Below are 15,372 nucleotides of genomic sequence, written 5' to 3' on the forward strand. Positions count from 1 at the left end.
TGTTGTGTAATATAATATCACTCACTGTCTTAATTTTGGGGTTTGATCAATTGGGAATTAGAGCGAATAGGAGGTGTATCAAGAAAGGATTGTAGCTATAGGAAGATCGATAAATCATATCTCTGCAAGATTGAGAAACCAAAAGGAAATATTGAAAAGGGAAAAAGAGGGCTTTGTGTGTGAATTGTGATATACTATGTGTGTGTGTCCACATCCGTGTGTAGGGGTGGGTCGATACGATATATCGTATCGAAAACGTTGTATCGTGTATCGTATCGAAAATATCGATATGAAAGAATTTCATATCGTTATCGTATCGAAAGTTTCGATATATCGAATTTCGATATATCGAACTTTCGATATAAAAAAATTTCATATCGTTATCGTATCGATATTTCGATATATCGTATCGAAATTCGATATATCGTTAAATATCGATATATATCGAAAATTTCGATATATATCGATATATATCGAAAATAAAATATCGATATATATCGAAAATATCGATATATCAAAAATTTTCGATATATATCGTATTTTCGATATAAAACGATATATCGCGATATAAGGAAATTCATACCGTTATCGTATCGAAAACTTACGATACGATATATCGAAAATTCGATAATTTTTCGATATTTTTCAATACGATACGAGCGATATATCATTTTTTCGATATTTTTCCCCAGCCCTATCCGTGTGCTGTCTATTTTAAGCTTGTTCATGATTTTGTGTCTCACTCCTTACATAAATTAAGGTTGTAGATATGTTTGCATGTTTGTAGGTGGTTTTAATTAAATATACCACTCATGTAAAACAGTTTCATTTGGTTACAAAAGAGACGTACTCTTATACTCCCACTATATACTATTGTTATGAAAGAAGCCCAAAATATTTTTTGATTTCAAAATGCATCTGCAAGAATGAAGTCCGATTACATCACTAATCCGGTATATAGTGACGTTAGTTTTTTAGTGCTAGATCCAATAGGTGCTCGTGTTTGATTTAATATAGTTAAATTTCAGAATAATTGTTGATGAATACATTAATATATTGTGGTGATGAGGCTAGTTGTGGTAGTGTTATTAGATACTCCAAGTGATTAGATTAGGGAATGCAAGTACATGGACTCCACTGTTGTTACCATAAATTGGAAATTCATCAGCTGTACATACTGAGACTAATGTTTAAGATGGTTCATACAATTTCAAGTAACTCAAGCGTGTATATATATATAACGTGCAGCGTATTGTACGTAGATGCCAAATAAAGATTTCACCATATTATCACTTAAAAACATTAGACATAAGATAAAAGCCCCCATCAACAATACAAGAGGCAGTGTGCAAGAAATGGCCCTTACAACTCTCTAGAGTTTGTCAATGTCTTCGTCCTCAAACTCAATGTAATCATCACCAGGGCCATCGTCTTCCTCGTCCAGCCCACCAGCGATACCCTCGTTGAGCCTGGTGTTCTCGGGAAGCTCCCCATACGCCTTGAGCAGCCTAGCTTCGTCAGGCATGTATTTCAAGATAACATCAGCCTTGTCATCCTGTTGCAAAAGACAATCCATTCATCACAAACACAAATACTACTATACTTGTATGATAATCCATTCATAAAAAAACAGAAATATACTGTATATGATTCAGCAAAATATGTTGAGGGTTAGAACCTAGAACCAGTTCAAGCTTGTTATATTGCAATTTGAAGGTTTTATATGATCATGACCATTATCATGTGATTCCACATACTAATTGGAGAAACAAACAGAGTAAATTAAATCCACAACCAATTGAAAGATGAAAACTTTGGTATGCATCAAGGGCCATCAATACATCACTCAAGTAAACTCCCCCAAGTATTACTCCAAATTAACAAGGAATTCATTCACAAACAAACAAGAGTTGATTCAATTAACCCAAATTAACAAGGAAATCCTCCACAAACAAACCAGATAGCACTAGTATGTGTTTTTGCAGCTACCTATTCCATTAAAACAACAAAACTAGTAACAAAGAGACACTAAACAGAGTTAATAATACTGCACAAACACACCGTGGGTGCAAAATTCCCAATTGAGAACAGGAACTTGTCAAAAAGGAAAATAAAATGATTGACCTGATAGTCGCGGAGACCGACGAGGATAATATCACCGGCGGCGATCCAAACCTTCTTGTGCATCTTGCCGCGGATATGGCAGAGACGCTTGACGCCATCGATACAGGTGGCCTCGCAGCGGCCGTTACCGAGCATGCGCATGACCTGGGCGTATTCCTGCCCATCCTCCTTGAAGACGAGCTCTCTCTTCTCATCGTCGGCCTCGTTCTTCCCCCTCTTCCGATTCTTCCCTCCCTTTCCCTTGTTCTTCGGCATCGCTTCAAAACCTAAATCCTGATTTTCCCCTTTTCTTTCTTCGCTGGATTTGTATATGTATAGTTTTTGCGGTTTGCGTGTTTGTTTTTGCCTTTTCAATAAATAGGTAGCGTGGAAATTACGTGGGTATCACGCTCAGCTTCGCCTTTGGGCTCTACACTCTATATTTTCCTTTTTGCTCTTCAATTTCCTAAATTACGGTGAATATTTTATCACAAAACCTATGGTTTGTATTATTAGGAGAATATTTATTTATTTTTAAGTGGGTGTGGGTGCATTAGTTGATCAAGCGTACGGTAGGTTCGACTCTTCTGCAGTGCAGCCTTTAGATTTAAACTATATTCATTTACTTAAAAAAAAGGAGAATATATATTTTGATACATATATCAGCACGCACCATTGAATAATAAGTATGTGTCAATGGAAAATGACGACCCAAATAGATAGAGAAATTTGCAAGCTTTAATTGAACAAAGGATACATAAGATACATGGCAGCTTAAGCATCTCTATAGAAGCAAATTATAGTTCCTCAAAAAGGGTGAGGCTTGCCAGACAACCCTATTTACACCATATAGTATCATCCACGTCACCATCTCTCTCTATATATCACAAGTATACAGCTTGCCTCTTCATGTCTTGTATATCATCTTTCTTGAAGCTGAAAGAAGAAGGGATTTCAAGAACTCCCTCTCTGCGACGCAGGGACCTCGCGTTTGATGGTGAGCTCAGCTCTGAGATGGAGTGTGTCGTTGATGAAATAAAGACTGTCTTCGGCCATAAACGAAGTCCATGGAATGCTGAATAGGTTGCGGTATCCAACTGCCTTGCCGCCGGTGAATGTGTAGTTACCTTTGTATTTGCTGACGTATTCTTCTGTGGGTTTGGATCTGGCGGCGAATTCATAATCAACAGCGAATGAAACAGAGCCCTTTTCTTGCATCCCTAGGAAGAGGCCGAAGCAATGAAACGAGCTCCCTTGATCCATGTTGCAATGTGCAGATAGGAAGAAGCCTTGCCCACCCAAGTGGAATGCTTGAGAGTACACCCGCCCTGACGGGAACAGATTGGAACACTCTTCCCGCTTTAGATCTAAGTAGACTACACACTGTTGGCGTGGGAGCTCAAACTCAACAACCTTAACCGGTCTGTACTTGTAAGTTCGCTCCACAAACCGACGGCTAGAGGATGATGACTCCTCTACGGCATGTATTCTTTGACGATGTGGGGCATCTGCCTTGAAAAATAGGGCATCAAGCACCGCTTTAGTAGCAAATTCTTGATCGAAGTCATTGCAGGTCAGAACTTTCCTAAGCTTCCGCGAAGTCATGTAGGGGAAACGGATATAGCGACCCAAACGTGTGCAGAGAATGACCTGTCGCTCCTCCAGCTTTTGATAGTGGGTCCTGGCCCACTTTAGCGCAAAGTCATAAACTGCATCTTCTGAAGCCACCTGAAGATCATCACTGGACAGGATCGCCTCAATCCCAGTAAGAGGCAAATTCATAACCTCATCTTGGAACCTGCTCCCAGTATTAAAAACATAAGTAAATGTCGAGCAGGTGCATAGTAATTAATATAGCTAACAGAATATTGAATGATGGTTAACAAAGAATCCCCTCTCTTTCATATTCATCCATCCATCCAAAAAGCAGATAGGACAAAGAGAACATGAAAAAGGTTAAATGCAATCTTCTATTCTCTATCAAATTTTTTGAAGAGAGGCCCAGTCAAAGAAAAGGGGGCAGGGGAACTTACTTTGATATATCTTTATAACGTACAGCTAAAAATTGTTTTGCTGCATCAGTCAGTGGTTGAACTGCATCAGCCATAAGGACACTAGAAGGAAGATCCAGATACAGTAAAGCAGACTCTGGAGTCATGGGCAATGATCTCAATGCACGACTGCAATGTCTCATGCATGAAGCAACCTCGAACTTATCAGCAGCCATTAGTACATCTAATAAAGCAGGAGCGGTATTGATGCTTAACTTGGTGCTATACATAAAATTTAGGAGTTCCATAAGAGCAGCCTCTTCTGTTACAATGAGAAATATGATAAATATGTTATTTGTTCCATAAGAGCAGTAAATGTAAAGTGCAAACAATGACCTAGATAAGCTCCCTAACCAAAAACTGTGCTATTACTAAATACTAGAGAGAAGCTAAAGGGAAAAAGTAAATGGAAAGAAAGTACTAAGAAAAACTGAGGTCCTAAGTATCACCTTGAACTGAACAAAGATGTTAAAAAACATTTCTGGAACCAAAATCGCAACCAATAATGATGTGCTAGAAGTAGCTATTCATTTTTGCATAATGCACTAGATCACATACCTGAGGCATTAATTCTTAGGGTGACGTGCCTCTGTTCTGATTCCATCATACCATTTGAGAACAACTGCAAAATAAAGACAAAACTAAGTAATGCGTACGTTAATTCTTATAAATAAAGCAAATGTCAGAAACTAAACTATCAGTACCTTATAGAAAAATGGACTCTTGGCTGCTAAGATAGGAGAGCTAATATGCAAAGTTTTCACTCTGATAACTTTTGAACCATCTTCAGACCAATTTGAGTCATCACTATTAACAGCTTCATCCCCTGTAATTGTGAGATACGGATACTAAATATAAGTACCAACTCACGGAAACATATGTGCATTTCCATACATCCCCAAAGATTGTGTTAGAAAAATATGAGATTAATGAAAGCAAATCTCTAGCATGGATACATGAGCAATGAAGATAAGACAAGTTGACAAACAGAAACACGAGGTCAGCAAATTCCGTCTGGGACAAGTGGATCTGGTGGTTTATGTTGCGACAATAACAAATTCTTCAGCAGTTTTTATCTTTAAGCAATAGGGCATGGCATGCAGACTACTTATGGCACTCAATCTCTTCTCTAGAGAAATGGGCCCAAATTGGCCACAATGAATGCACCTACACAAAATTGTTATTGATCTATTCACCAGAGAACATTTTCCTTACGTGCTTCTCTGCTGTAATAACTCACATCCTCCGTTCAGATCTAATGCTATAACAATTAATTACTGCATCATATTATAATGATCAACTGAATCACGGTTCCAGGGTGAAGAGTAAGCAATGTAGAAATATAATTTCAGTTTAATACCTGATGGAGAATCTTCTATCATTGGAATCTCTTCCTCATCATGATTCTCATCACCCATGCCATCTTCAGCTTCTGGCTGACCATCTAAAATCTGCTCTTCAGGGCAATTGTTGATATCCAAAGCTGCAAACGAGTGGTACATGTCTGATTAAGATGAGCACAACCCATACCATCATAAGAATTTGTATAAACCATATAAATGTGCACAGGGGTATCAGGAAACCACTCATACAACGTACGCCACTAATAGTCTAATTGAGAAGACGAGTTAGTTAATAAATAAAAGCATATACATAAATCATTCATAATAGGAACAAATACTCAGAACCAATATATTCTAGTTTGTCTAATTGAAATGACAATTTGATTCACATAACCAGAATCATATATGCAGATATAGTCAATTATGTAAAGTTGCTAAAGAGAGCAAATCTCCAATACCGCATAACAAACAGAAGCTCCAAAGTCCAGAACCACTTTTTTTAACCAATATTTTAGTTTTTGTTTAGCATCATTAGACAACATAAGAGTTAAGATAACTCTAGCCCTATCAATATTCATATGATCCACCTTCAGCATTCCTAACGTTATACTCCAACTTATTAATTCACAGATGTTATGCTATACCTCATTTCTCGAGCTATACCAAATTCGAAATAAGTAAAAAAAAACATTTCATGATTTTTTTTTAAAAAAATTTACTTTGAAAAACCAAGCAAACAACAAAATTTCATCAAATACCAACAATAATGAGTGAGCTACGTGGACTAAAAGCAGCTCACCATTTTCCTTCTTGGCTATATCGCCACGACGCCGTTTGCTCTTGCGCAGCGCCCAATCAGCTAGGGTTTTGCAATCGTCAGGTTGAGGCTCGGCCTCGGCGGAATCGGAATCGGAGACGATCTCGATTCGAAGGATCCGGTCGGAGAAATTGCTGTCGTTGAAGGCGAATCCGAAATCGGGGTCGCGGCTGGCGCTTGGGGAAGAGCTGTAGGAGGAGTCCATGACGGTGGCGCTTGGGTCGAACAGATCCTGACACGAATCCCTCATAACTACGGCGGTTCTCTCTCCAACCTTTCTCGTTATCCACTGAGGAGAGCAGTGAATATTGAGAGAGGAGCGAGAGAGAGAATTCACGGAGGCGTCTGTTGTTCCGGGTTTCAAAGTCTTCTTTCTTATTTGCCTTCAATTTGAGGGCAAATGCTTTATCTTTTCCTTTCTCTATATATTTATCTCATAATTCAAAAACAGATTTGGAAGAATGTAAAGTTTGATTGGTGGGAAATGTTTCCTATTTTTGTGAATAGCTAATTACAGTAGTACTAATGGTAGAACTCATTAATTTAAATCTAATTTCTCTATCTGCATAGATATGCTCATCTGTAATTAATTGAATATTGTCATTATTGGAATTTGGAGTTGTCATTTTGAATGACCTAATACCTAGTTAAAGTCATAAATAAGTGTGCGTGCGCTCACTACTGTTTTTGTCCTAATAATATTAAAGTTATTAGATTCTCTATGTTAAGTTTAATGACACAAAAACCAACTTTTAATACGGGTGAATATTTTCTTGTTATTCATATTTTATGACATATTTAAAGTTTGATAGCTACAAATTTATGTAAGATTTCATCCTTCGATTGCTGTTGTTAACGTGTATTCATTCTTTATGTTTATAATATAGTACTATAGGAAAATGGAGTACAAATAAGTTAGTAGTATTTGATTAGGAATCAATAGATGTACATCCAACACAAAATGTAAGAAATAAAATTAAAAAATTGTGGCAATGGTAAAATGAATTCAAGCTTGGAAGCCCGTCTTAATACAAAGACGCAGCAGCTTTCTTCCACTTGCATGACTCGAGGAATTGGAAAAATTGACTAAATTAAATTTCCCTTTATTCTGTATAATTAAAAAAAAAAAACATTATTTGCAGATATAAGAGCATCCGCAATGGTAGGCTAGCCATCGGCTAGCCGATTGACGTGGCTAGCCGATCGGCTAGCCGAACCATTGGAGTAGGCTAGCGGGAAATCGGCCAAAATTTCGGCGTGGGCTAGCCGATCGCGTTGCGCTGGCCGATGCGCTAGCCGATGCGCTGGCCGCCATTGTGGCGTGCCGATCGGCCAGCGCTATTTTTTAATTTTTTTAATTTTTTTTTTTGAAAAAATATATAATGTATTTTTTAAATGTTTTTTTATGAATTTTTTTTAATTATGTAATTTTTAAATAGGCACACAGACGACGGGCTAGACCCAATAAATTAGTGAGGAGTAGAGTGGGGCGGTGGCTCGTGTGTGGAAGCCCGGATTTTATTTTATTATGTAATTTTTTTTATTTTTGGTTAATGTACTTTTTTTATTTAAATAAAATTAACGAATTTTTTCAGTATATGTGTCGTAAATTTAATTCCGTAAATGTAGTATATTTTGAATTATTTTTATTGCGGCTGGCCTATGGCTAGCCTATGACTGGCCTAAATCTGATGTGGCAGGTTGTTTTTTTAGTGTTGCTGACGTGACAGGGGAGAGAATGGCTGGCCTATGGCTGGCCTACCGACTATTGCGGATGCTCTATGAATGATAACAACATCCAACACAAGGCACTGGCATGCTAGTGAGTTTGGGCCAGGGTGGAGTTGGTTGATGAGACATGTAGATAGATATGTACTAGTAATTATACTATAATTTATGGAAAGAATTTGAAATCGCCTAATATCATTTTGGAATTTGGATCGACTTTATTATTTCCCCAGTTTAGACATTAATATATGATTGATTAATGCACATAATATATATGGTCGCTAGTGATCAACAATTATGGAGAAATAAATTCAACTCTTTTTCTCTTTCATATCTTAAACAAACCATTTAATTTATTTACTTATTTACTAGGGCTGAGCAGAATATATAGTTAATTCATTTTTGAATCATTCGCTACGGAGCAGAATATTTGAAATTCAAATAAGAGCATCCGCAGCGGTAACGGACGCCGCTGCTCACCAATGCACGTTGTCCATCCTTGCCAGCAGCAGGGCGGTGCTCTTAAATAAGAGCACGTCTGTGCCGCTGAGCAGACTTACGTGGCGGGCTGCGATTGGCCAACGGCATATATTTTGTTTTTTTCTTTTTTTTTAAAAAAAAAATCGAAATTAATTAAAAAATATCATTTTTAAATAAAAAATATATTTTTCCACTTCCCAATAAATTATATCCGTTTTCTACACACTTTTAATTTATTTTTCAATTTTCCCAATGATACGGGGTCTCCGAAGAACATTGGGGATAGAGGACTAGTCTTCCACGGGGGTATTTTTTAGTCTTTAATTATGTAATTTTAAATTTGTAGGATTTTAATTATGTATTTTTTTATTTTCTAAGATTTTAATTACGTATTTTTATTTTTTAGGATTTAATTATGTAATTTTTATATTTTAATGTATTTTTATATTGTAGAAATGTTTTTAGTAATTGAAGTATTTAAATTGAATAATAGAATGGTGGGACCCTTGAGCTTGTCCTTGCAGAAGAGCACGGATGTGGGTGTTGCGCTCTTAGCTAAGGACAAGGAGTAAAAGTGGGTCCCGGCCCACCTCCATACTTTTATTTAAGAGCACGAATGGGATGCTCTAATCGAACTCAATCGAAATGAGTTTGCACCATAATTCTTGGATTCTCGGGTGGGTAGGTTTCTTTTATTTTCAAATTTGACTTTTCGGATTGGTTCCGTCGGCTATCTAATTTTAATTTGCAGAAAATCGAAACCTACTTGGATGAAAACTAAAATGTGTTACATGTTTTGTAGAAATAAAACATAAATTTTATTTTGTTTTTTTGTTATTATACTTATGGACAATTTGACTCATTTTGAATTTTTATTTAAAATTTCAATGTATTGGAGAATTTGGTTGGTTTCGTAATTTTCTTTTAAATATAAAATCTGAAACGTTAGAATTTTGGATATTGATATTTGGACATATCAATCTAATTTTACTGGTTTTGATTTTTATGTAGATTTATTTACTTTGGTTTCTTAATTTATTTTTCTTCTTTAAGAGCATCCGCAATGGTGCTTAGGCCAGCAATAGGCCAGCCATTCTCTTCCCTGCCACGTCAGCAACACTAAAAAATCCACCTGCCATATCAGATTTAGGCCAGCCATAGGCCAACCGCAATAAAAATAATTCAAAATATACTACATTTACGGAATTAAAATTACAATTAAATTACGGAATTAAATTTACGACACATATACGGAAAAATTCATTAATTGCATTTAAAAAAGTTACATAGATAAAAAAAAAATCCGGGCTTCCACACACGAGCCACCGCCCCACTCTACTCCTCACTAATTTATTAAAAAAATACATAAAAAATGTTAGTATGCCTTGAATTTGTGTTAGTTTGCCGCTAGCCGAACGGGGCTGTCCATCGCTGGATGTTGCTCTTGTACAGAAATTTAGAGATAGAGAAAATCGCGTTTATATAGTTTTTCAAAAATTAAAAAAAAGAATTAAATTTTTTTTAAAAAAAGAATTTAAAAAAAATTAAAAAAAGAATTTAAAAAAAAAAACACAAAATTCGGCGCTGGCCGATCGGGCCGCCACAATGGCGGCCAGCGCATCGGCCAGCCCACGCCGATCGGCTTGCCGATTTCGCTCTCGCCGACTGCAATGGCTCGGCTAGCCGATCGGCCAGCGCGACCAATCGGCTAGCCGGTCGCTAGCCGACCATCGCGGATGCTCTAATAGTACTTCTGTTACTAATAATTTAGTTGTGCTTGAGGCTTTTGAGGGATTAAAAAAACATTTTGTTGGAACCTTGGAAACATCTCCAAGCCTAAAGCCATCATTGGAGGAGGCAATTTTTATATATCGAGGTGATATCTCTAACTGCTCAAATCACAATGCTCGGCCAGTCAATCTCTACATTGATATGTTGGCTTTATTTCATCAAAGTCATACATAAATTTTCATAAAATAAAATTGCTAGAAATATAGGAAAAACAAGTCTGTAGGCGTTAGCGTAACTATAATAAAAATATACTACTAGTATGAAAAATTGCTCAAACAGATAGACCTTATTTGTAGAAAATGAAAAATTGCTCAAACAGATAGACCTTATTTGTAGAAAATATTTGAAGTCTCGTATAAATCAAGTCAAATTCATGAGGCATAAAGAATAATTTAGCGTACAAAAAAAGAGAATTACCATATTTGCACAATTATGGAGCAATTTGGAGGCTGCAGAGGAAATCTCTTAGCAACAGGGCATTTCTGAGACCACTTCCACTGCTTGTGGCTGTAATCGAATATCAGCAGCGCCGGCGCTCCGTAGCTCTGTATATATATCACCTCGTCTCTCCCGCTGCTCGCAAACACGTAGTCCAGCTCCCCGAACCCCTGGAAATACTTGTGCGGCATCCGCGCTATCTCCTCCCACTCCCTCCCGTTCAACGCCCATATCCCGATCCCCGGCCGGTCCTGCTTCCCGATCCCCCCCACCATTATCAGCCTCTCGTTGAGGTTCATCAGCCGTCCGCATGTCAAGGAGCACGGCACCGGCACAAAGCTCCTCATTAGGAATCCCCGCGGTGCACATCTCCCGAGGTCGTACGTCACGATGCCATGCTGGTTGTCTGGCCCAGGCCTGCCTCCCGTCGAGTATATCAGAAAGTAGAGCACCCTGCCGCAGATGACGCTCTCGTCGCCGCCCCTCCACCCCATCAGAACCTCCGTCAGAGCTGTCACCCACGTCGTGGCCTCCGAGTCTGATACGGGTCCAACGTTAGAACAGAGCGTCGACGCCGTGGAAGCACAAGAGGTAGAGACGGTGCCGGAAGATAGCGATGAGGATGAAATGGAGGAGAGAGTTGAGAACACAGAGCCACGGCGATCAACGAGGCAGCCCAAGAAACCAGCGTGGTTTGGAGACTTTGTCTCTAAGTAGTTCTTTTCATTTAATTAGAATAATTATTAGTACTTTTATTTTTGAATTATTTCCTTTAAGAACTTTTTGCGTCGAGCATAATATAAGCTCCGTTTCGGGTTTTCTTGTTGGTTCTTTCCCGGAATGATCGAGTCGAACCAAACCTAGGGTCCTTAGATAATATAAATAGGTATTCTGTCTATTGACATCATTATCAATAAATCAGAATTAACCTACTCTTTACGTTTTTTTTCACTTCTTGCTCAAGATACAACAGCCGCCGCTAAGCCCTAGCGACGGGAACGGGTTGCTCGTCGGAGTAATCCGTATTATCTGGTGCTTTCACCGGTTCTCTTCCTCCGGTGCTCTGCTATCATGTCGGCCAGCAAGCCCAGCGTTGGTCGCACGGAACCGATCGGTGTGTCGATACCGCCATCGACAACGATTGCTCCACATGTTCCATCGATCGCATCATTGAGTTCGCAATTGGAACATCTCACATCCGTTGTGCAGGGTTTGACAACGCATATGATTCCTCCGGACAATCGCTTCTCTGAATCCCTTCGCCAACAAACGATTCCTCCGATTCGGATTGGATTTTCTACTCAGGCTACGACTCCTATACCAGTTTTCTCATATTCACAGGCTTCTTCGAGTGACACACTCTACTCGACACCTATCACAGGACAAACCTTACCTACCTTGCACTACTCCACCACACCGCTGCAGACGATGCCCTTCTCAGCGAGCGCATCAGCCTTTTCACTACCGCCTTTCGGACTGCCCGAGACAATCTCCGCGGTGGCAACCTCCATTCGCCCGACCCAACTGCCACAACCTCAATGGCAGCAGACTCAGGCACCATTAACACGACCGCAGATGGTCAGTGCTTCCTCTTGCTGGGGTCCACCGCCCCCTAGACCGCAATTTGGGTCTTTCTCACACGAGAAACAACACAAGCCAATCAAGATGGAACCTCCACGGTTTGACGGGACCGAGGTTAACAATTGGATACGAAGCATCCAATTCTACTTTGATCATGTGGGTACACCCGAGAATCAACGCCTCCATTATGTGATAATGTTGTTCGAACCTGTGGTGGCAGATTGGATATGGAACTACTGTTCCAGCCACGAACACGTTACTTGGTTTGAGTTCCTAGACGATGTCAAGCGTCGCTTTGACCAACAGTGTTATACCAGCCACATCGGTCTTCTCAAGAAGCTTCAACAAACAGGTACCGTTTATGATTATCAATTGGCATTTGAAAAATTGCAGAATAATGTTGTCGGCGTTCCTGACCATGTGCTTCTTGAATTGTATGTGGCCGGTTTGAGGCAATCGATTCAGGACGAGGTTCTTCTCCATCGACCTGCGACTCTAGCGGCTGCTTTTGCAATAGCGGTTCAGATTGCTGCCTGCCGCCCAGAATTGAACCAGCCACCACAGCCTTCTTATCAACGGAGACAGTGGCAGCCACGCGAGTCTCGACCACAGCTGACTGCAGAGCAGCAGAACGGCCCGAGCCAGGCATCGCCGGCTTTGGCTGGTAAACCATCACTGCCGCAGTCCCGCGGTTCGGATTCATCGCAAACGCCAATTATTAGGCTCTCGGCAGCGCAGAAGGCAGAACGCTCTCGGCTTGGGCTGTGTTACTATTGCCCGGAAAAATGGGTGACGGGCCACGTTTGCAAGCACAGATTTTTGGCCTACATGGGAGTGTACGAGGATGAGGACGATCCGGTGGACCCTCCGGCGGGTGACTCGCCTGAGGAAGTGATTACAGCAGACCTCTCACACTTACACGCCATCGAGGGTAAACGCCATTCGAAGTCCCTCACATTACTGGGATCGATTGGGGATGAGACCGTGTCGGTATTGGTTGATACAGGAAGCTCACACGACTTCTTACACCCACGGTTGGCCGAAAAACTATCCCTCCCATTAACTGCAGTGAAGCCCTTTCGTGTGTATGTAGAAAATGGGGAATCATTGTTGTGCTCCCATATGAGTAAGAACACTCGTCTGGTTATGCAAGGCGCGGTTTTCTCTATTGATCTTCATATTTTGTCCGTTCATGGGCCGGATGTAATTCTGGGAATGGAGTGGTTGGAATCGCTGGGCCGCGTCACGACTGATTATGTGGAAAAATCCATGGAGTTCGTTCGGGACAACGAGTTGATAGTGCTTACCGGCACGACCCAAGCGCCGCGACAGATATCCTTGAGCTCGTTGGCATCACTTGTCGGCCACCCGGCAACATGCAAATTATACGAAGATAGCGATGAGGATGAAATGGAGGAGAGAGTTGAGAACACAGAGCCACGGCGATCAACGAGGCAGTCCAAGAAACCAGCGTGGTTTGGAGACTTTGTCTCTAAGTAGTTCTTTTCATTTAATTAGAATAATTATTAGTACTTTTATTTTTGAATTATTTCCTTTAAGAACTTTTTGCGTCGAGCATAATATAAGCTCCGTTTCGGGTTTTCTTGTTGGTTCTTTCCCGAAATGATCGAGTCGAACCAAACCTAGGGTCCTTAGATAATATAAATAGGTATTCTGTCTATTGACATCATTATCAATAAATCAGAATTAACCTACTCTTTACGTTTTTTTTCACTTCTTGCTCAAGATACAACAGCCGCCGCTAAGCCCTAGCGACGGGAGCGGGTTGCTCGTCGGAGTAATCCGTATTAGAGTCGTACAAATGGATGGACAGGTCCCACTGGAAGAAGTCTTCCTGGACTTGCTTCGATTTGACGACGGAAACGTTGTAACTGCCGGATGTCCGGTCAACCAAGACCGCCAGCGCGCTGTAATCAGAGAATTTGGGGCCCGGAGGCTCGTCCAGCCCCCTACAGCTTCTAGTTATCGGGTTGCAAACATAGAGTTCACTCCTGCTGTCGTTGTCCATGAAGCAGACCAAGCCACATGATGAAGCGACGAACCAATTGGATTTCTCGATGCAAGGGAGGTCGATGCCATACCACTTTCGAAGGACGGGATCATAGGCATAGACAACCGGTTCATCTGAGCTAGTGAACATAAAGTACCAAGGCCTCGAGCTAAACACTTGAGCACTATTCCACAAAAACCTCTGCGATTTGACTATCTCGTGCCACCTTTTACAAACGGAGCCGGCCCGGAAGATGCTGGCAACCGGAAGATAGGCTAATATCCTTTCTAACAGATGATCGGGCAAAATCAAATCCAAAGTAACTGCACAGACATCTTTGTCAGTCTCATCATCGAGCTCTGAGAACGAATCCAGCTGCATAGCATCATTTGTCAGGTCATCCAAGCAATGAGAAAGAAACCGATAACCTACAACAGAAACACATCCTATAAAGTACTCATCATGGCTAACAATCGACACACATACATTACAAGACTTACATTAGATCGTGATGAATATTAACACAAGATGTTCATAATCACATCGTACTGCATCCATAGAGGCTTAAAAGATGCAAAGAGAAATACCCTAACCCTTTATAAATTGAAACACTCATCAAGGCTAACAATCGCACACACACACTAAAAGGCGCATACTGTTAGAATTTAGATAGTGATAGATACCAGAACAAAATATTCAGAATCATACTGTACAGCAATGGGAGATACATACAGCTGCTATGAAGTTATAAATATAGTTTGAGTTGAGATTGTTACATATTCTTATCACTTCAGAGCTACATCACTGATATAAAGCTCGCATACTGAAGAGACCAATTCGGAAAGTTACGGAGTGGGTGACTTTTATGGTTGATTTGGAAGGTAGCCTTTAACATAAAAAGGGAAATCCAGATAAAAGAATTTGAACAAGAAAACATAAACAAAAATACACCTTGAACCACAAGAGAGAATATGCTTATCACATTGCCAAGAGACCATAGCTGGAGTTGGAACTTATAGACCACCTATT

General features: G+C 40.1%; 2 protein-coding genes and 1 pseudogene across 3 annotated transcripts; all 3 read right to left on the reverse strand.

Annotated features, from left to right (window-relative positions):
• Positions 1 to 1,208: 1,208 nt before the first annotated feature.
• Positions 1,209 to 2,450, reverse strand: LOC125198652 (eukaryotic translation initiation factor 1A). The gene is made up of 2 exons (XM_089065779.1): positions 2,125 to 2,450; positions 1,209 to 1,555 (listed from the first exon to the last, which is right to left on the reverse strand). The coding sequence occupies exons 1-2, from the start codon at positions 2,377 to 2,379 to the stop codon at positions 1,373 to 1,375; spliced, it is 438 nt and encodes a 145-aa protein (XP_088921905.1). The 5' UTR covers positions 2,380 to 2,450; the 3' UTR covers positions 1,209 to 1,372.
• A 373-nt stretch (positions 2,451 to 2,823) lies between these two features.
• LOC125223404 (BTB/POZ domain-containing protein POB1-like) lies at positions 2,824 to 6,717 on the reverse strand. 2 transcript variants are annotated; one of them, XM_089062820.1, is made up of 6 exons: positions 6,297 to 6,717; positions 5,515 to 5,637; positions 4,859 to 4,980; positions 4,713 to 4,776; positions 4,137 to 4,416; positions 2,824 to 3,901 (listed from the first exon to the last, which is right to left on the reverse strand). In XM_089062820.1, the coding sequence occupies exons 1-6, from the start codon at positions 6,562 to 6,564 to the stop codon at positions 3,058 to 3,060; spliced, it is 1,701 nt and encodes a 566-aa protein (XP_088918946.1). In that variant the 5' UTR covers positions 6,565 to 6,717; the 3' UTR covers positions 2,824 to 3,057. The 2 variants fall into 2 exon arrangements, with proteins under 2 accessions (XP_088918946.1, XP_088918945.1); XM_089062819.1 differs by having other exon boundaries at positions 5,515 to 5,658.
• A 3,485-nt stretch (positions 6,718 to 10,202) lies between these two features.
• Positions 10,203 to 14,901, reverse strand: LOC148933562 (F-box/kelch-repeat protein At3g61590 pseudogene; annotated as a pseudogene).
• Between the last annotated feature and the right edge of the window lie 471 nt (positions 14,902 to 15,372).

This window comes from Salvia hispanica, chromosome 1 (genome assembly GCF_029641045.1).
Source record: "Salvia hispanica isolate PSC_SH4W2 chromosome 1, Shi_PSC_v1, whole genome shotgun sequence".
Classification (NCBI taxonomy): domain Eukaryota; kingdom Viridiplantae; phylum Streptophyta; class Magnoliopsida; order Lamiales; family Lamiaceae; genus Salvia; species Salvia hispanica.